The following is a 20875-nucleotide window of genomic DNA, read 5'->3' on the forward strand; positions in this document are numbered from 1 at the left end:
TCTATTTCCTGAAAAACAAGTTTTAGTTGTTTTCCTTAGGTGTTATGAGTAATCTGGAATTTTTCATTAGAAACACAACAATCTTTATATGGAAATGCAGAATGCATGGAATTTTAACTGACTTGTTAACAAGACCGGGAAAATATCTTTGCATGATAAGTTTAATACTAAAGTCATGCACTTGGGGGGGAAGGAGGGTGATGTGGGGGTCTTGTGTGCTCATGCCTAGTCACCTTTTGCGTGTCTTTTCACCATTGAGTTTGCATCCTTGGTTTGTTTTTGTTTCGTATAAAAGATTCCAGTTTAGGCAGAAACTGGTTTTTCAAGACCTGGAAAAGAGACAAATGACAACATGTAGAAGTAAACCATTCGTTTTACTCCATGTCATTAGTCCAAATCATATCATAACCATCTGCACCTTATATATTTTATGTATATATATTTTTATATTCTGTATTATTTTTAGTGAGCGATATGCATTCTCAGACCCAAAACAAGATATTATGATATTATCTGATGTATCATCTAAATGACTATAAATGGATATAATTACTGCATAACACATATTATTGTGTTATATATATAAACAAACAAGTTAAAATAATGATGAAACATTATTTTTTGACATTGCAAAATACCTTTCTCTAAAAAAATGTGTCTGCTGTTTCTCTCTGTGACTGCTTCTGCAAATGAGTAGTGTCAATTGATAGAGCATCAATCCATTCACTGCTCATAAACAGTCATGTAAAGCAACTGCACACAATATAATAACAGCACTTTCAAAATCTTTTCATGCACAAAGGATTAATTTAAAGTAGACAGTTTATCTAAATCACACCAACTTTTAAGGTATTTCCATTGCCTTTTCTGTTCAACAGGCTTTAGACACACAGACATTTCTCGATTATTCACTTGTGTGCTTTCATAGTAAAATGTCAGGATTTTGTTTATTTACGTTGACACGTTGTTATTTTTCTAATGAGTTCACTGGAAATTCTCACGAGAAACACACCCACAGTCTTTGTATATAAATGCAGAATGAAAAGAATTTTATTTACTCTGTTCATCAAGACAGGAGAAACATCCCCAAACGCCTTCATCACTAAATGTAAGTTAGTAAATATTAAATCAATAAAACGGACCAGTATTGTTGACTATTCTGTTGAATATTGATACAAAATCACTTTAGTTTTGTGCCTATATTTTTTCAATTCGTAAATGAGTCACAAATTATTTTCTTTAAAGCCTGGGATTTAAATGAGAGGAATCTATATATATCTGTGCATTAGAAAATAGTGCAGAGATGCAGAGATCATCATATTAACATGCAGCTGTTTCAAATCTGATGTATGTCCAGCAGTCAGTGAGAGAGTGAAGGACGATGGCATCTGCTGAGCCTCAGGAAGCATTCGGTGAGTTTCAAGAACACAATTTAAAGACATTGAAACAGCTAAAAACATATCTATTAAACTATGTTATTTATCATTCGATATAGATAATTATTAACAATAATTTTAGATCAGTTAATTAAACGTTTTTACTACATTTTCACATTTTAACTGTATTACTGTCAAATGCTTTAGTAATGCATAGATTCATTCCGCAAAACAATTAAACCTTGAACAAATAAATATTTCAGTTAGATCTGCTTAATAGAAAAAGAAAAATATTATTTTAATATTCAAATTTTTAAAACATCGAGAGGTATATATGCTACTAATTTATTAAATCTATTGATGATTTAAAGGTGCAATATGTAATATTAAGGAGACAGAAATGCAATATAATATACATAACTTTGTCTTCAGATGTGTATAAAGACCTAACATAATGAAGCATTATTATTTCCTATTTCATTTAAAAAAAATGTGCCCACACGATATACAATATATAGGGCTGTCAAAAGCATGTCAAACCACCAGGTGGCGATATAACCTTAACATGAAACCTTGTTTGCCAATCATAAGCCTGTAGTCTGAAAAAACAGGAGATAGTGGAACACATTACAACATCATATGCCAAATCTCCAGTTTCACCGTCTACACGACAACACATGAAACCGAAGTTTCTAAAAATCTTACGGAGTACTGTGTGTAGTCAATGCTGATAAAGGTGTGCCATCGATAACTATTGAAATTGTTATATTGTCCGTCCCAGATTTAAATGCCATTTAAGACCAGATGTTAAAAATACAAAAAATAATAATCGCAATATTGGCTTTTGTCGATATTAAATAACAGCATTTGTTGATATTAAATATTTTGCCGATATGCTTTACGGACAAAAAGACGCATTGATTATGTGTAGGTGTTATCTCTCTACTCTCAAAGCCCTGGACACCAGGGACATTGTTATGTGCTGTTTTATAACGGTCATTCAGTTAAGTATTTTGGTATTGGCTAAAATGACTTGAAAAATATCGGCATATCAGATAACGACAAAAATCGAATATCTCGCATCAGTACTATTTATCTCATTTCTTCAGTGCAAGATGCTCCAGTCCAGTTTTACAGCTCTTCTTCTCATACAGGAACCAATGTTGACATGAAAGCTGACAGAAATGCAACTTTAAACGCTCCTGTACTTACTGGAAACACCATAGCAGGTCCAATACACATCAGCTACGTCATGCCCCCTACAGGTAATGATACATGTGAAGAAATGTTTCTTCCTTAAATTAGTTATTTGAAACGATTATTTACCATTAAATAAAAGTGATCAGCTTCTCACAGTGATTTTGTCTGAAATAAAATTTAAGAACCTTTTTGTGTTCAATCTCTTGGTTATAAGCAAAAACATCCTTTTTATTTCAGAAAAACTATGCGAACTATGTCAGATAGTTGAAAATCAGTAAACAACCTTTAAAAAGCTACATGTTTTTAAAGACTTGCGAGACAGACACATTATGACAACAATGTGTAGGCCTATCTGAAATACTCTAATTTTCTCTTCACAGAGCGACAAGAATCCATAGAGAAGACAGGAAATCACTCAGACGGTATGCTTTCATTACATTGGTGTGACTGATTTTGACCTTGGGTGTATTAACTTTGCATACTGTGTGACTGGTCTAACCTGTTAACATGGGGATGGAAAAATGATGCATGGCATGAAACCCTTTTATCGAAACCAGTGGTTCTCACATCACGCCCATCCTGTAAACCCATTTAAAGATCTGGTCCCTTTGCGGTCCCATTCAGTCAATGTTTCCTCAATTTTATATAGTTTAATATGTATAAGAAAAAATTAATATATTATAATTAGCGTTTTGTATTAAGACCATTACAACTTTTAGTGTGTTATGGCATTATTACAATAGGATTATTCTACCAGATTTACTTTAAAAAGTTGCTGTATTATTAGGGTTTCCACAGGGTCTTAATGAATTTAAACATTTTAGGCCTTTAAAAGTCTTAAAAATTTGTTTCTTAATTAATGACACCTTTGTTTTCAAAGGAACGTATTGTAAGTGTCAGAACTGAAGTCGTCCTTGTTACTGAAATGACCATTTTTATTGACACCAGGCCCAATAAACTCCAGGTCCTGTTTTTGACAGGTGATAGGTTGATAGGTTGGACACTGCCTCCTCACTACTTTTTTAGTCCCGCCCATTGGTTTGTGAATGACTTAAGCCACACATAGTACACACTCCCGCATTTGTGATGATTTACAAACTGATAACCATAATGACATATTTTCTTGCTAAAGATTCGTTTTGTCCGTCATTTTAAACCTACTATTACTAGGGTTAGTCGTTCTGGACCAATAGGATATTCGTTTGACAATTGTTTATTTATATTTATGGCTGAGCAAAATTTTTCAAGCTTATTGTTTAATATGCAAGATTTTTTTTAACTAGGAATATGGGTGTGCGTTTTTACTAGTGAAGTAGGTCTTAAATGTAATTCTCAATGTGCTTAAAACAATCTTAAAATTGACTTGAAACCTGCAAAAACCCTGATTATGAGTAAGCGGAACATCAAAACCACATTATTGTGCAAATTTAAGGAGAGCAGTTTTTGACTCTGTGGTGTCATTTTGCCTGTAAAATTACATCGATGTAATAATTGTCAACAACTTTAAACAGCCATGTTCAAGAAATATATGGAAAGGCCATTTATTTATACGCCACTCTCTTTATGCGCACTCTGAACTCATCAGAAGATAGAGACTTGTGCTTATTCTGAGTTCAAGGCAGCATTCCCTCAAAACAGCATTTGCGTTACGCCCATTGCGCGACCACGTTTCGCGCTCACATTCTGGCTGGTTGGCAAACGCCTTTCCAGGGAGGGATTCCCACATTCGACAGTTCGTGAAAAGGGCTTTGGGCATCACTTTGGGCAAAGGGGCAGGGTTACAGCGGTACTACCTTTGAAATCAAATTTACTCAAAACTTATCCAGGTTGTGAACCACTGATCTCAATTTAAAACCATACAGCCAGTGTTTCTTTTAACAGTATAATTTTTTAAATACCTGTACCAGTTAATACTGTTGATAAAAATGCTTTAATCTCTAATTTTCAGGCGATTTAATGCTGCAAGAGTTTTTGAAAAGTCACAAATCTAAAATGAAGGAAAAGGCAGAGCATATTTGTGATGTCCAAAAAAAAGAAAAGACACATCTCAAGGATATTTACGTAGAGCTCATTTTCACAGAGGGAGATATTAAAGGAGTGAATGAAGAACATGAAAGTCTACAGATTAATGAAGCTTTCAAGAGCAAAAAACAACAGGAGAGACAAATTAACTGCAATGATATCTTCAGTTCATTGGGACAAAACACGACAAAGAGAAAGATTGTTCTGACTAAAGGCATCACTGGCATTGGTAAAACCGTCTCTGTGCACAAGTTCATTCTGGACTGGGCTGAAGGAAACGCCAATCAGGATATAGACGCCATGTTCCTGCTTCCATTCCGAGAAATCAATTTGATTAAAGAAGAAAAGATCAGTATGCATCAGTTTCTGAGTAAATTTTATCCTGAACTGAAAAAATTGGAAACAACTAATTTATATAAGAAGTGTCATCTTGCATTTATCTTTGATGGACTTGATGAGAGTCGACTGCCTTTCAATTTTGAAAGTGAAATGGTGACTGATGTCGATGAAAAATCAACTGTGGATGAAATGTTCACAAGTCTCATCAAAGGTCATCTGCTTCCATCAGCTCTTGTCTGGGTGACCTCACGACCAGCAGCAGCCAATCAAATCCCTTCAGAGTACGTAGATTTGATCACAGAGGTACAAGGATTCACTGACCAGCAGAAGGAAGAATACTTCAGAAAGAGAATCAAAGATGAGTCTCAGGCTTCCAGAATTATCTCACACATCAAGACGTCTCGTAGTCTCTACATCATGTGTCACATTCCTATGTTCTGTTGGATCATGGTTATTGTTCTTCTGAAAACTCTTGAGAACAACACAGATGACATTCCCACAACACTCACTGAAATGTACATCCACTTCTTTCTGATACAGATGAACATGAAGAACAGGAAACAAGACGCAAAAGTTGAAAGAAACTACACAAAGTTGTTGGATTCAGATAAAACAATGGTTGTCAAATTGGCCAAGCTTGCCTTTGAACAACTAAAGGAAGAAAAAACTGTGTTCGATGAGGAGGAACTGAAAAAGTGTGGTATTGATGTGAGTGAAGACTTGACTGAGTCCACAGGAATGCTCACAGAGATCTTTAGGAAAGAAGCTGGACTTCATGAGGTGAAGGCTTTCTGCTTCGTGCATCTGAGCATTCAAGAGTTCCTTGCTGCGCTACATGTGTTCCTCAATTTCATGAACAAGAACCTGGAGGCACTTCAGTTCTTTTTTGAAAAGCCTTTCTTTGAGAAAAGAGACCAACGTGAACTTCGAATGTTGCTTAGAATGGCCACCAAAAAACTTGATTTGCACAATTTACTAAACAATGCTGTTGGTAAAGCAATCCAGAGTGAGACAGGACATTTAAACCTCTTTCTAAGGTTTCTTCTGGGCCTTTCTCTGGAATCCAATCAGAAACTTCTAAATGGTCTGTTTAGTAAAATAAAGAGCAGAACAGAGAGCATCGCAAAAGTTCAAGAACACATTAAACAATTACTAAACCACAACATCTCAGCTGAATCTTCAGTCAACCTGTATTACTGCCTACTTGAGCTTAAAGATAAATCATTACACGAGGAAATCCAGAGATACCGGAGTTCAGGCAGAAATTCAGAAAGAGAACTCTCAGCTTCAATGTGTTCAGTGTTGACCTACTTACGGCTGATATCAGAGGAGGTGATGGATGAGTTCAACATAAGGACATACAACACATCACCTGCAAACTACATGAGACTAATCCCAGCTTTGAGATGCTGCAGAAAAGCCATGTGAGTGATTTCATTGAATCATTATTTACTTGACATTTGGACAACGTTTCCACATACAGAAATTGAACCCTATGTGCACTCCTATCTGTTCTGTTCACCATCTCACACTGACGCCCTTTTTCTTTTCTCTGTTTAGATTGTCCGGCTGTAATCTCACTGAAGAGTGCTGTGAAAGTGTAGCATCAGCTCTACAATCATCAAACTCTCTTCTGATAGAACTGGACATGAGTCACAATAATCTGCAGGATTCAGGAGTGAAGCTAATCTCTGAAGAACTGAAGAGCCAAACCTGCAAACTGGAGACACTGAGGTATTTAACACATCAATGTATGACAATAAGAAAAGACTAATCTACATGTGGACCTCATGATGTTGAGGTCAGGGTTTGTTGGGTTCGCCACAACTGAGTTAATACAGTGCCCAGTACAGTATAATTGTTATCTGGTATTTATATCTAGATCACCTTCTCAGGGCACTAAATGTCTGGTCTCATACAGGGCACTAACAGTATCAGGTGTTTGAGTGTTGAGAACTTGTATGCTATTCATTCTAATGTCACTGATCACCTCAACTTCACTGCTGATCTGTTGTAGGTTGTCTGACTGTATGGTGACGGAGGAAGGCTGTTCGTATCTGGCCTCAACTCTGAGGTCAAACCCCTCACACATAAGAGAACTGGATCTGAGCTACAATAGTCCAGGAGTCTCAGGACTGAGGCAAATCTCTGATCTACTGAAAGATTCACATTGCAAACTGGAGAAACTCAAGTATGTTGGGCAGTAAAGCGGCATTCAAATAACTCAGATAACTATAACTTTAAATTTATTAGGATAACATTGTTAATTTTGAGCTTACACGCTGTTATGCTGTGTTAACACCAAACCCAAAACAAAAACGTTGCCCAAGTTAATTAGATAAAAAGCCAATGCAGCGATGTGAATAGATGCGATCTTGCGGCGTTTAACATTTTCCTACTTTGCTAGTCAATGGTGCCTCAGAACATTATTTCAAATATCTTTCTTTGTGTTTAACTGAACCAAGAAATATATACAGGTTTGGAACAACTACAGGGTATGTAAATCATGACAGAAATAATTTCTTGGGTGAACCATCCTTTCAATAAACTAATACCTCGTAAGGTCATGGAAACACGTAAAAAGCTTTTCTTTCATAAACAGCAAAAAAACGATTGGCACAGGTAGTTTTTTGCCAATTACCCCGATGTCGCCAATGTTAACACCTCAAATGGAAGTGACAGTAAAATACTGCATTAAAATACACTCTCAAATCATGCAGTTGGCATTGGCATATTGTCCCCTGACACAGACACTTTGTTTCTGTTCTCTGTTTAGATTGAGAGCCTGTAATCTCTCTGCTGAGTGCTGTGAAAGTGTATCATCAGCTCTACAGTCATCAAACTCTCCTCTGAGAGAACTGGACATGAGTTACAATAATCTACAGGATTCAGGAGTGAAGCTGATCTCTGATGGACTGAAGAGCCCAAACTGTAGACTGCAGATACTAAGGTATTCCAGAAAAAGACTTATTTCAACACACCACAAGTTGGGACACGCTAATACAAATTAGATTTTTTTTAAAGTTTGGGACCGATAGTATGTGTATTGGGATGCAGGCATTGGGTGGCTGCATCCTTTTTCTATAGACGTAATTATTTTATATGAGACAAACTGTCATGAACCTCAGACAGAACCCAAATGCAGACAGCCAGGTTTGCCAAAAATACTTTTATTAAACAATAATGCCACACTGTTTACACTGACGCGGTTTTCTGTTTAGATTTTCAGACTGTAAACTCACTGCTGAGTGCTGTAAAAGTGTATCATCAGCTCTACAATCATCAAACTCACCCCTGAGAGAACTGGACATGAGTTTTAATAACCTACAGGATTCAGGAGTGAAGCTGATTTCTGATGGACTGAAGAACACAAACTGTAAACTGGAGATATTGAGGTATTTAACTGATCTATGTGTGCCAAGAGTAAACAGATTTTAGTAAAAAATTGGTCTTTCAAATGCAAAAATGTTTAGATAATCCACTGTAGTCAGCAGTCAAATCTATCTCATTTAGAACACTTAACGATGTTAAAATCATCTCACCGTCACTGTTTATGTGTGTTTTGTAGATTGTCTTACTGTAAGGTGACAGAGGAAGGCTGTTCTTGTTTGGCTTCAGCTGTGAAGTCAAACCCCTCACACATAAGAGAACTGGATCTGAGCCTCAATCATCCAGGTGCTGCAGGAAAGAAGCTGCTCTGTGATCTACTGGAAGATCCAGACTGCAGACTGGAGAAACTCAAGTTGTGCGGTTTTGAGTAAGCGCCAAAGCCCTGACATGTGAGAGGTCCTTAAAGATGCTGACATTATCATTAAAGGAACTTACAGTACCTTCCTTGTGCAACAATTCTATTGCCATTTCTCCTCATTCGTCTTTAATATAACTAAACTCATTAAAGTCAGTTCTGTATTGGGGAGGGGTTCAACTTAAAGCTTAGAGTCTCGGGACCAAACTCTTGTGAACATTTACATTTAGTCATTTAGAAGATGCTTTTATCCAAAGCGACTTATAAAGAGTTCAGGGAGCAATAATCAATATGTCATACAGGAGCAATAATACAATCAGTGCTAATACAAAGCAACTAGTTTCAACAGAAGCGAAACATAATAACAACAGCCCAGCGCTGTGAAACGCTGGGCTGTTGGGCAAGTAGATGCTAAATGGTAGTGTGTACTTCACTACATCTTAATGTAGTTTACTTACCTTTAAGAAATACTTTTTCAACTAATTATAATGAAGTAATTTTTTAGTGAAAGGTAATGATAAATAATGGCTCCAAATATTATTATATATATATTACCTTATTTTTATTATGGTGCACGGTTTCCATTTACTCTTGTTTGTTAAGGTAATGGTGATGATCTTTATTGTTTTGTTTGTACTAAATAAACTTTTGAAAAAATCTAAGTTTTTATTGTCAAGTTTTCATTTGCATGTGTGGTTTACGAGGACTTTCTATAGGCATAATTATTTTTATATGACACAAACTGTAATGAACCTCAGACAGAACCCAAGTGCAGACAGCCAAGTTTGTCAAAAATATATTTTTTTAATAATAAGCTCGAGATGGGGCAAACAAGAACACTAATCAGGAGATTAATATAAAACGTGCCTCAAGGGGCAAAACAAAGTCCAAATTGAAGCACTAGGAATAATCCACTCAAGGCAAGGTAGGGACAAGGGAATCGAACGGGGGTACACAATTGGGCAGGTGAGGGGCAGATTACATGGGGCAGGTGAGGGGAATGAAACACTAAAGAGAAACTAACAGGTAAACAAGTGGGCAGGGCCAAGAGAAAAGTCTGCAGGACACGCTGCGCAAAGTCCAAACAAAGGCCACGTGTCTCCACACATAACATAACAAACACAAAATGCATGGTACTGTCACAATTCTGTCCAAAGAACTGGAAATCTCCTGTCAAGGACAGGATCATGACAGTACCCCTGCCCCAAGGGACAGCCCCTGGCAGCCCAAGGGAGAAACAGCTCAGCGGACCAAGACAGACAGGCAAGAGGACAAACAATACAGACAAAGAAGGTCCGTGTATCATCTGATCATTTGATTATTCCACTCAATAGAACAACCGGAAAAAGAAAAATACAGCCGATATTTCGTTTTTCCGTTTTATTGTATGCGCAAAAACAAAAACCAAATAACAACTCTGTTTTTAAATATTTCATTTTGGGGTAATCTCCCATGATCTTTTGTGCGCGAACGCTTTGCGCTGTACCTATGTCTATCTAGGGTTTTGAAAGCAGAATGGTGGTAGTAAGAGTCACTGAGCAGGAGGCATCACTTACAAAGCCTTAAACAGTTAAGCTCCTGCTTATCAAACAGAGCGTCTATCATGCTACACCCCACATTACTATGTATGTGCATGTATATACATGTATGTGTTTCATCATGCTACAATTCATCACGCTCTTTAAGATCACAAATCTCTGGACTTTTGATAGCACTAAGGATAACAAAATCCACCAAAGGGGTAGTGCATTCTCATACTGTATATGCATTTGGCAGACGCTTTTATTAAAGCTATTTACATTGCATTATCCTATACATTTTACATAGGTATCTGCAATCCCCTGGGATCGAACCCACAACCTTGTGTTGTTAAGGCAATACCTGTATAAGCTACAGGAAAGCTTATAACATATATAAAATATAACACATAAACTCTGCAATAGCCTTCCTGGTACTCTTTTGGGGTCAGGGCTATATTTCAACAGTTTTTGTCTCTTGTTTTAACTTAACAGAAGAGAAAATGTAAATATTAACTCGACTCTTTGTCTTGAGCCAGTGAAATATCAAATGAAATATCACATTCTTGACACTGCTGTATTTCATGTTAGTGCAAGCAGTTTTCAGTTAAGACAACCCAATCAGTTTAGAAACAGTGTGTAGATCCCGAAAAACCAGTTTCTGTTGTTTTCCTGGTGTTTTCTGAGATAACACACCCACAGCCTTAGTATATGAAAGCAAAGTGAAAGGAATTTTAGTTGCTCTGTTCAACATGACAGGAGAAAGATCCACAAATACCTACATTTGTTATGCTTAGTAAATATAACAACAACGTTACTGAACTATATTAAAGTAGATTGTTTCTAGAGATTCATTTAAATTTGTTTTACCAGAAGGACCAATTTCAGTCAGTAAACAAGTAAAAGGAACATAAAGAAGATTCTCAAGCAAATAATTCTCTTTGAATATAATACAATTTTCTGCAGTCCAGATGGAGAGCTCTTCTTCTAGTGCGGGACTCAATGTTGAGATGAAAGCTGATAGAAGTGCAACTTTAAATGCTCCGGTACTTACTGGAAACATCATATCAGCACTAAACTTCAACTACATCTCAAAGCCTGCAGGTAATGTGAAGAAGTGTTTCTGAGTCATAAAGATAAGTCCACAGTATTTTATTACCAGTAAATGAGTGATATCAGCTTCTCACCATGATGTTGTACAAATAATGCAAACAAAAAGAAAAACAAAACTTTGTGTCTGCCCGTCAGACATGTCTGCTGTCAAACTGCCGTAGCGATTATATAATGTTCCTTTATGAGCTCTGTTTTTAATACCTCGACAATAACAATCATTTATTCTCAGTAATGGTGTTTGTATCTTTTTCACGTTATTATTTATGTGCATGTATATACATGTTTGTGTTTCATCATGCTACAACCCATAACGCTATTTAAGATCACAAAACTCCGGACTTTTGATAGCACCAATGATAACTAAATCCACTTAAGGGGTAGTGCATTCTCATACTGTATATAACACCTAAACTCTGCAATAGCCTTCCTGATACTCTTTTGGGGTCAGACACACACTCACCAGTTTAAATCTAGATTAAAGATTACATTTTTCAGCCAAACATTCACATGATGCACACAATGCAATATTTACAAATGAAATGCTAATTATTTGCTCCTGTAGATATAACATTTTTTTAAGAGTCGCGGGAAAGAAGGGATAACAGTTGGCATTTTAGAACACCCTAGTAGAAATTTTGGGAAAATGCCTTGATAGCAAATAGTCTACCATAGTTATTGGAACACACTGCCTTTACCATATAACCAATTTTATTTAACAATTTGAACATAAAATAAATATATATAAATATTGCAAAATATTGAGAAGTAGTCACAATGAAAACACTTCCTCCTCAATAGTCAAATCTAACCTGTATACATTCTGGAGAGGTCAAGTTACTGTCCTCCTGTAACGTGGAGTCAGAGACGTTCAGATCCAAATGCAGTATTTATTAAGAGAATGGTCAAAGGGGCGTAAGGTATGTTAGGGGATATCCAAAATCATCAACAGTCACAAGCAGAGGTCGGGGCAGGCAGCAGAGAATCGCAGTCAATATCAAAAGTCCACGGTAATACACAGACGACTAAATACAGGGACCCACTCGGAAATATCAGCCTGGTTAAACAAGACTTTGCAATGATTGAGAGTCCGAACACAGTATATATAGCGGAGTGGTAATGGGGAACAACTGGTGGCGGTTAGCATGGGATTATGGGAAATGGAGTTGTGGGAATGGATACAAAATGCCAGAGTCCTGAGTGGAGTGCCCTCTACTGGAGTTCATGGGCACTCCAGCTGATGATCGTGACACCTCCCTTCTCTCTGTCAGTGAGTGACGTGACAGCCTGCCTTTCCTATAGGCCGGTTAAAGAACCCAATAATCAGTTATGCATTTACTAATTTAGTAGATGTTTTCTTCCAAAGCGACTAAGAGCTTTACAAGAACAAAGAGATCATTTAAAACACACTCTGCATGATGTGACGCGTCGCATGCCTTGTTCTTGTCACTTCGCATTGTTCGCATAATTTCAAATCATCATGTGTAAATTTGATCGGGTGATTCCTGTTTTCGCAACATAACACATACTTACAGTGTTTGCTTGAGAAAAGGACGTAAGGAATTGTCCTCTGCTTTTCCGGGGCGAATTTAGGCTACCCCCAAACTGCCAAAACAGCAAAGAAGTGAATAAAGGAAATAACGAGCACAACTCCCATCAGTAGATTTGAAGGCCCTGGCAGACGCTCCCGCGATATGATTCAGCTTGTGATCGGCCGAATGTTAATTCAAAAGTGATTCAAATCTATGTAACAAACAACTGAACACGGGCTGAAATAAAGGCAGTGGGTCAAAAATAGTACGGGGATAGAATCCCCTGTTTCTATATATGCTACGCCCCTGCTGGCCCCCCACTGACTACCATAGAAGGACAAATATGTAGTTGTTTTGTTGAACACAAAAGAAAATATTTTGAAGAATGTAGGACACCGAACAGTTTGGGCCACTTTTGACTACCATTGTATTTACTATGGGAGTCAATGGGGGGCCAAATCTGCCTGGATTCAAGCATTCTTCTTAATATCTGTGTTCATCAGAAGAAATAAATGTATACAGATTTGGAACAACTCGCGGTGAGTAAATGCAGATTACATTTGTGGGTGAAGTATCCCTCCACTTTAAAAATGTACCAAAAATATTATTGTTATAACCTGAAACAACTTGTTATCCAAATTATTTGAATTATTAACGCTTCGCAACCATCTCTCCCTCATTATTTTATATTGTAATCCATTCTGTATTCTCCTTTCCTCTTCACAGAGCAACAAGAATCCTCAGAGACTGCTGGAAAACACACAGAAATACAAGGTGCATCAGCCGTCTTTACAGCTATCTGATAAATTATTTTGGCACTGGGTATAATTAAACTAAATAAAAAGATCATACATTGAACTACACAAACCAGGAAATACTGATTTTTAAATGGTTGTGCTCCTTCATCTTTTCTCTGTTCCTTTAACAGATGATTTATTGCTGCAAGCTTTTTTGAAAAGTCACAAATCTAACATGAAGGACAAGGCAAAGCATATTTCTAATGTCAAAAATGAAGATGAAGCTTATCTCAAGGATGTTTACACAGAGCTCTTCATCACAGAGGGAGATATTAAAGGAGTGAATGAAGAACATGAGATTCTACAGATTGATGAAGCTTTTAAAAGCAAAACACAACAGGACAGACCAATCAACTGCAATGATATCTTCAGTTCATTGAGACAAAACACAACAAAGAAAAAGATTGTATTGACCAAAGGCATCGCTGGCATTGGAAAAACCGTCTCCGTGCACAAGTTCATTCTGGACTGGGCTGAAGGAAACGCCAATCAGGATATAGACGCCATGTTCCTGCTTCCATTCCGGGCAATTAATTTGATTAAACATGACCAAAGTCTACATCAGTTTCTGAGTAAATTTTATCCTGAGTTGAAAGAGATTGATAAAATAAATGTATATAAGAAGTGTAATCTTGCATTTATCTTTGATGGACTTGATGAGAGTCGACTGCCTTTCAATTTTGAAAGTGAAATGGTGACTGATGTTGATGAAAAATCAACTGTGGATGAAATGTTCACAAATTTGGTCAGAGGTCATCTGCTTCCATCAGCTCTTGTCTGGGTGACCTCACGACCAGCAGCAGCCAATCAAATCCCTTCAGAGTATGTAGGTTTATTCACAGAGGTGCGAGGATTCACTGACCAGCAGAAGGAAGAATACTTCAGAAAGAGAATCAAAGATGAGTCTCAGGCTTCCAGAATTATCTCACACATCAAGACGTCTCGTAGTCTCTACATCATGTGTCACATTCCTGTGTTCTGTTGGATCACAGCTATTGTTCTTCTGAAAACTCTCATTGAGAACAACACAGATGACATTCCCACAACACTCACTGAAATGTACATCCATTTCCTGCTGATACAGATGAACATGAAGAACACAAAAGTTAAAAGAAATTATACTAGGTTGTTGGATTCAAATAAATCAATGGTTTTAAAATTGGCCAAGCTAGCTTTTGAACAACTAAAGAATGAAAACACAATGTTTTATGAGGAGGAACTGAAAAAGTGTGGTATTGATGTGAGTGAAGACTTGACTGAATCCACAGGAATGCTCACCGAGATCTTTAGGAAAGAAGCTGGACTTCATGAGGTGAAGGTTTTCTGCTTTGTGCATCTGAGCGTTCAAGAGTTCCTCGCTGCACTACATGTGTTCCTCAATTTCATGAACAAGAACCTGAAGGAGCTTGAATTTTTCTTCAACCATATTCAACCATTTCAGATCTTCCTTAAAAAGACCCTGAAAAAAATAACTTTGCATGAATTACTCAACAATGCTGTTCATAAAGCAATGCGGAGTGAGAGAGGACATTTAGATCTTTTCTTGAGGTTTCTTCTAGGCATTTCTCTGGAATCCAATCAGAAACTGTTGAATGGATTGTTCAGTAAAATAAAGAGCAGAACAGAGAGCATCGCAAAAGTTCAAGAACACATTAAACAATTACTAAACCACAACATCTCAGCTGAATCTTCAGTCAACCTGTATTACTGCCTACTTGAGCTTAAAGATAAATCATTACATGAGGAAATCCAGAGATACCGGAGTTCAGGCAGAGGTTCAGAAAGAGAACTCTCAGCTTCAATGTGTTCAGTATTGACTTACATACTGCTGATGTCAGAGGAGGTGATGGATGAGTTCAACATAAGGACATACAACACATCACCTGCAAACTACATGAGACTAATCCCAGCTTTGAGATGCTGCAGAAAAGCCATGTGAGTCTTTTTTAATAAACAGCATATTGGATTTGGTTTAATTCATACCAAGCAGTTGCAATATTTTGTATATATATCTGCCTCCACACCTCTCAACACGAGGGCGTTCAAATTCTGACTTGTGGGTGTCTGCACACCTGCATCTCATGAACTACTTGCATATTGGATCTGCAATAGAAATAGAAACAGAAACAAAAAAAGCTATTGTTGAGTTGTATGAAGGTAATGTGTAAAATGAATGTAGATTATCTGAAATAATCTGTTTTTGATTCATTTGATGAGAAATGTTTGAGTTCATATAAAATCTTCAATAGTGTTGATTTGTGATTGCAGACTTTATCTGAGCTCAGTTTGTGAGATTGTTGAGATCTTCTCTTAAAGAAATGTGACAATTCTGACCATCAAATGAAAAATAGACAAAAAAGCCAAAAGAGAATATGTTCCTCACACAGACACTTTGTTTCTGTTCTCTGTTTAGATTGAGCCACTGTGATCTCACTGCTGAGTGCTGTGAAAGTGTATCATCAGCTCTACAGTCATCAAACTCTCCTCTGAGAGAACTGGACATGAGTTACAATAATCTACGGGGTTCAGGAGTGAAGCTGATCTCTGATGGACTGAAGAACCCAAACTGTAGACTGGAGATACTGAGGTATTTAACTGATCTGTGTGTAAAAATATAATGCACATCTCTAAATGAGGTCACAAATTATGAAGGTTTATAGTTTCTTGATACAGTTTCTAAGAATTTTAAGAATCTGGAAACGTTTGATGATCTGTGTCGCCATGAATAGCCTGAGATGCTGGAATGACGTTAAGAATGAATTAAACAAACAAACTGATCATCTGTGTAATGTCATGTATTCATATTGATTTATTAAATTTGTTTTCTGATTACATCTGAGGAATCACTTAGTCAAAAAACATAAAACAAGCCATCAATGTCCTGCTGTCAACAAGACAAAGTGACAGAGTCTGTGAAATAAACAAGTAAATATCAGCAGGGATTTTGAGAAACGGCGAGAAGTTCAAAAGGACTGAAGACTGACACTGAGATGTGATTTCTTATGAAGAGGTTAAAAAACGTGTGTTGTGTGATTTATTTAAAAGCTTTTGTATTTTCATTGGGTCACATCTGTTCAAATTAGCTTTCCTGTGGCTCAGTGGCGCCAGCAATGCCAAGATCATGGGTTAGATCCCAGGGGATTGAACATAGTCAAAAACAAACATATAGTACCATACAATGTAAGTCAGTTTTGGATAGAATCGTCTGCCAAATGTTGATAAAAATTACTTTAGTTTAACTTTGTATAATTTGTAGGACGTACTTCATACTGTCATGATGATGCGTGTGATCATGGTACAGTGACTACTGTCAACCCATACGATCAGATTCATCCGTGCAGAGGAGCAGTGCCAAAACACATTAAGCATAAAGAAAAAATTTACACAAGTAATCTGCAATAGAAATAGAAACAGATACAAACAAAGCAATTGTTGAATTGTATGAAGGTACTGTTTAAAATGAATGTAGATTATCTGAAATAATCTGTTTTTGATTCATTGATGAGAAATGTTTGAGTTCATTTTAAAATCTTCAATAGTGTTGATTTGTGATTGCAGACTTTATCTGAGCTCAGTTTGTGAGATTGTTGAGATCTTCTCTTAAAGAAATGTGACAATTCTGACCATCAACTGAAAAACAGACAACAAAAGCCAAAAGAGAATATGTTCCTCACACAGACACTTTGTTTCTATTCTCTGTTTAGATTGATATACTGTAATCTCATTGCTAAGTGCTGTGAAAGTGTATCATCAGCTCTACAGTCATCAAACTCTCCTCTGAGAGAACTGGACATGAGTTACAATAATCTACGGGGTTCAGGAGTGAAGCTGATCTCTGATGGACTGAAGAACCCAAACTGTAAACTGAAGATACTGAGGTATTTAACTGATCTGTGTGTAATAACGTAATGCACATCTCTAACTGAGGTCATAAATTATGAAGGTTTATAGTTTCTTAAAACAGTTTCTAAGAATTTTAAGTTATCTGCCCTAAATCTGGAAACTTTTGATGATCTGTGTCGCCATGAATAGCCTGAGATCCTGGAATGACCTTAAGAATGAATGAAACAAACAAACAAACTGATCATCTGTGTAATGTCATGTATTCATATTGATTTATTAAATTAATTTAATAAATGACAAGCCGTCAACGTCCTGCTGACAAAAAAAAGAGTCTGTGAAATAAAAAGTAAATATCAGCAGGGATTTTTGGAAGTGAAATATCAAAGTAATGTGCAATTTTATATTTTTAACATAAAAACATATTGTTATTTATAACGTTGTATTTTGTCTCAGAAGTTTTTCATAAAAAATTGCATACGAGAAATTAAGTTTTTGAGAAAATCCAATTTAAAGACAAGCCCTTATTTAAAGCTGAAGGATTTTTTTCCTTGTCTATATGCCACATATCACATTAAAGCTGAGATTCTCACATTTTGAGTGATATAAAAACATTGAAACAAATGGACGATAAGCTTGATTTTAGCAACAATAACCAGTTCAATTACAAAAACGATTTGTATCATTTTATTAGTAATATAAAATGTAAAGAAATACAATTCCCTGTCAGACTTAGCCAAGGATAAGCTTCATGCCGTGTCAAAGTTCATTTACTGAAGTCGAGCCACTCGGTAGCCTAGTTTGCAATACTTACTTTGGCAGATTATTTTGGAAAATATTTGCACAGACAGAAGTAAGTGGTTTAAGACACAAGTTTCTTACCTTGCACCACACTGGCCTAATTTTTGCCTGTGCGATTTAATATTATGGTCTCTTTTAATTTAATAATGGTTAAAAAGTAGTTTCTGAAACTAATGAAACAAGATTCATCAGGTGTTATTGAGACTAAAATAATTAAAGAGACAATCAAAATTAATGTTTGGGATTTTTTTACCTGTACTGTAAAAAATATGACGTAAGAAAAACTTAAATTTTCTGTCAGATGGAGCAACAGAATATAACGTAAAATAAGTTGTTTCCTGTAAAATTATAGGATATAAGGATATATAATCAATTGTTTTCAGTTTTTGTTTTAAAATTACAGAGAATGACCGCAAATTTCCATGTTATTCAAAAATTCTAAATTAAATGTGAAAAATAAAATCTTGCTAAAAAAACTGAGATTTTCTAGGGGATCAGAAATAAACTGTAAAATAAATATCTATCTGTAAAATGACATGGATTTTCTACGGTTTACGGTTAGGGTTTTACCGTATTTTAAAAATGCATAAATAAATCAGTTAAAGAACTCATTAACAACTTATATTTTACATGGAAAATCTAAAAAAAATTACAGTGTAAATAATAATATGTAGTGTCAATAAAATCAATAATTTCTGAATTTATCATGTACATAAAAATAGTTTGAATACTATATCTTGAAGATTGTGTTGCGATGTGTCATTTACAGCAATAGACACCAATTGCATATTATTGTAATTTGTATTGCTATAAAAACTTCTTGAAACTCAGCGACTTAAGCTGGGAAATCACAGGATGGGTCACAATTTCGGGCACTAAAAGACGTTTTGGTCATCAGATCATCTCACCTTCACTGTTTCTGTGTGTTTGTAGATTAGCATACTGTGAGGTGATAGAGGAGGAAGGTTGTTCGTATCTGGCTTCAGCTCTGAAGTCAAACCCCTCACACATAAGAGAACTGGATCTGAGCTACAATCATGCTGGAGATAGAGGAAAGAAGCTGCTCTCTGATATACTGGAAGATCCAAACTACAGACTGGAGAAACTCAATGTACGAGGTTAAATTCACAGGTCCTGACATTGGGAGGTTTTTTTACATTGTGAAATGATCATGAAGGAACTTGCCATCTACCTCTCTTCTGCAACAATTCTGATGTCATTTCTCCTCATTCTGCTCCTCCCCTAATCTAACTGACCTCTCATTCAGTTCTGTATTGGGCTTTAGAGCTCAAACAAAGTCTCTGGACCAAACTCTTGTGAAACACTTGTCTGTCGTGCAGGTAGATGCTGAACAGCGGTCTGTACTTCACTACATCTGAAAAGCAACTTGTTTCCCAGCAGATCTCTCTCTCAACATGTAACCAATTGAGACGAGTTACTCTTCACAGATATACGTCTACATTTACAGTGTATTGGTAGGCCTATGTATGATATATAAAATGTGCAAACCATGCATAAAGATATACAGTCGGTGGACCGTGTGGATCTTGCATCCAAGCGTAATGCGAGCAAAAGTGGAATTCAGGTGACATGATAATAAACAGAAAAAATGAACAATGATTGAACTCTTTTCCAAAAACAGAAGGTAACACATTTAATGTAACATTTTCAACAGAAAGATCATTTGGCCTGATACATACATTATTTATTTAAAGAGAATATCTAAAACAGAGAGAATATGATTTCCTTAACATAACATCATTATTTAGTGAAAGGTAATAATGAACAATTCTCCAAATATTCATTGTGTTTATATTGTGGTGCACAGTTTTCATCTACTGTTGTTTGTTGAGTGATGATGATTCCTATCTCGCTTTCTTTTTCCTTTTTTATTAAAAACTCAATTTCTATAAAAACTATAAATAACTTATTTAGACGGATGTATGTTTTTATTCTGTAGGATATTTGAGACACCAAACACCTGCTGTAAAACACATTTGAATTCAAAGAGAAGAACTAATGCACAAGGACACATTTATATGTTATGTTCCTTAAATCAGTGTGAGACCCCTTGTGTGCCTCATATAGAGCTCCTCATGTATGATATATTGTCATGAAATGTTATAACACTGTGGCCTCCTGGCGCCATCTGGGGGAACACCAGCGGATTCACACATTTTGAGAAACTCACACAAACCCTCATACAAACACGTGGACAAGAGTGGATTCAAAGTAAAACTTCATTTCGCCAAAAGTATTGTATTGTGTTTAACTATTATATATAAAAAGAGTAGCTTTATATAGCTTGAGTCAACTACTTTAAAAATAGCTACTGTTTACAATAAATACTGCCAGCATCTCATTTTGGTCTGTTTAACTCTGTTTTTTAGCATTGACTGAAACTTTTAAAACCTTAAAACCCCCGTAGCAAATTTAACAAGTATGTCATAAACATGAGCTTTAACTGTGACATATGTGTTTCTTTTGCATGTAATGAATCTGTCCTCAGCTCTGATAATGACATGAAAGTTTGTGAATGAGGGTAATGATTGACGTTCATGTGCTTTCCAGACATGAAGATAAAAGGTTTGTTACG

At 36.2% G+C, this 20875-nt stretch overlaps 2 protein-coding genes across 3 annotated transcripts; both read left to right on the forward strand.

The window, feature by feature from the left end:
• Window positions 1–1056: 1056 nt before the first annotated feature.
• Window positions 1057–9339, forward strand: LOC306897663 (NLR family CARD domain-containing protein 3-like). 2 transcript variants are annotated; one of them, XM_079462601.1, is made up of 10 exons: window positions 1057–1108; window positions 1358–1412; window positions 2531–2641; window positions 2957–2998; window positions 4525–6361; window positions 6498–6671; window positions 6955–7128; window positions 7714–7887; window positions 8159–8332; window positions 8506–9339. In XM_079462601.1, the coding sequence occupies exons 2-10, from the start codon at window positions 1382–1384 to the stop codon at window positions 8696–8698; spliced, it is 2910 nt and encodes a 969-aa protein (XP_079318727.1). In that variant the 5' UTR covers window positions 1057–1108; window positions 1358–1381; the 3' UTR covers window positions 8699–9339. The 2 variants fall into 2 exon arrangements, with proteins under 2 accessions (XP_079318727.1, XP_079318728.1); XM_079462602.1 differs by having other exon boundaries at window positions 1361–1412.
• Window positions 9340–10897: 1558 nt separating this feature from the next.
• LOC306897664 (protein NLRC3-like) lies at window positions 10898–20214 on the forward strand. Its single transcript, XM_079462603.1, has 6 exons — window positions 10898–11303; window positions 13568–13615; window positions 13770–15573; window positions 16052–16225; window positions 17343–17516; window positions 19213–20214. The coding sequence occupies exons 1-6, from the start codon at window positions 11171–11173 to the stop codon at window positions 19400–19402; spliced, it is 2523 nt and encodes an 840-aa protein (XP_079318729.1). The 5' UTR covers window positions 10898–11170; the 3' UTR covers window positions 19403–20214.
• The last annotated feature ends 661 nt before the right edge of the window (window positions 20215–20875 follow it).

The sequence above is a fragment of the Barbatula barbatula genome (assembly GCF_947034865.1).
Source record: "Barbatula barbatula genome assembly, chromosome: 8".
Taxonomy (NCBI): domain Eukaryota; kingdom Metazoa; phylum Chordata; class Actinopteri; order Cypriniformes; family Nemacheilidae; genus Barbatula; species Barbatula barbatula.

Excerpts from the sequence above, each read along its gene's own strand:
- LOC306897663 (XM_079462601.1), top strand. The coding sequence starts at position 1,382 with ATGGCATCTGCTGAGCCTCAGGAAGCATTCG. Across the intron at positions 2,642-2,956 it reads CTACGTCATGCCCCCTACAG|AGCGACAAGAATCCATAGAG; the intron begins GTAATGATACAT and ends TTCTCTTCACAG. Across the intron at positions 8,333-8,505 it reads TGTAAACTGGAGATATTGAG|ATTGTCTTACTGTAAGGTGA; the intron begins GTATTTAACTGA and ends TGTGTTTTGTAG.
- LOC306897664 (XM_079462603.1), top strand. The coding sequence starts at position 11,171 with ATGGAGAGCTCTTCTTCTAGTGCGGGACTCAATGTTGAGATGAAAGCT. Across the intron at positions 13,616-13,769 it reads AAAACACACAGAAATACAAG|ATGATTTATTGCTGCAAGCT; the intron begins GTGCATCAGCCG and ends TTCCTTTAACAG. Across the intron at positions 16,226-17,342 it reads TGTAGACTGGAGATACTGAG|ATTGATATACTGTAATCTCA; the intron begins GTATTTAACTGA and ends TTCTCTGTTTAG.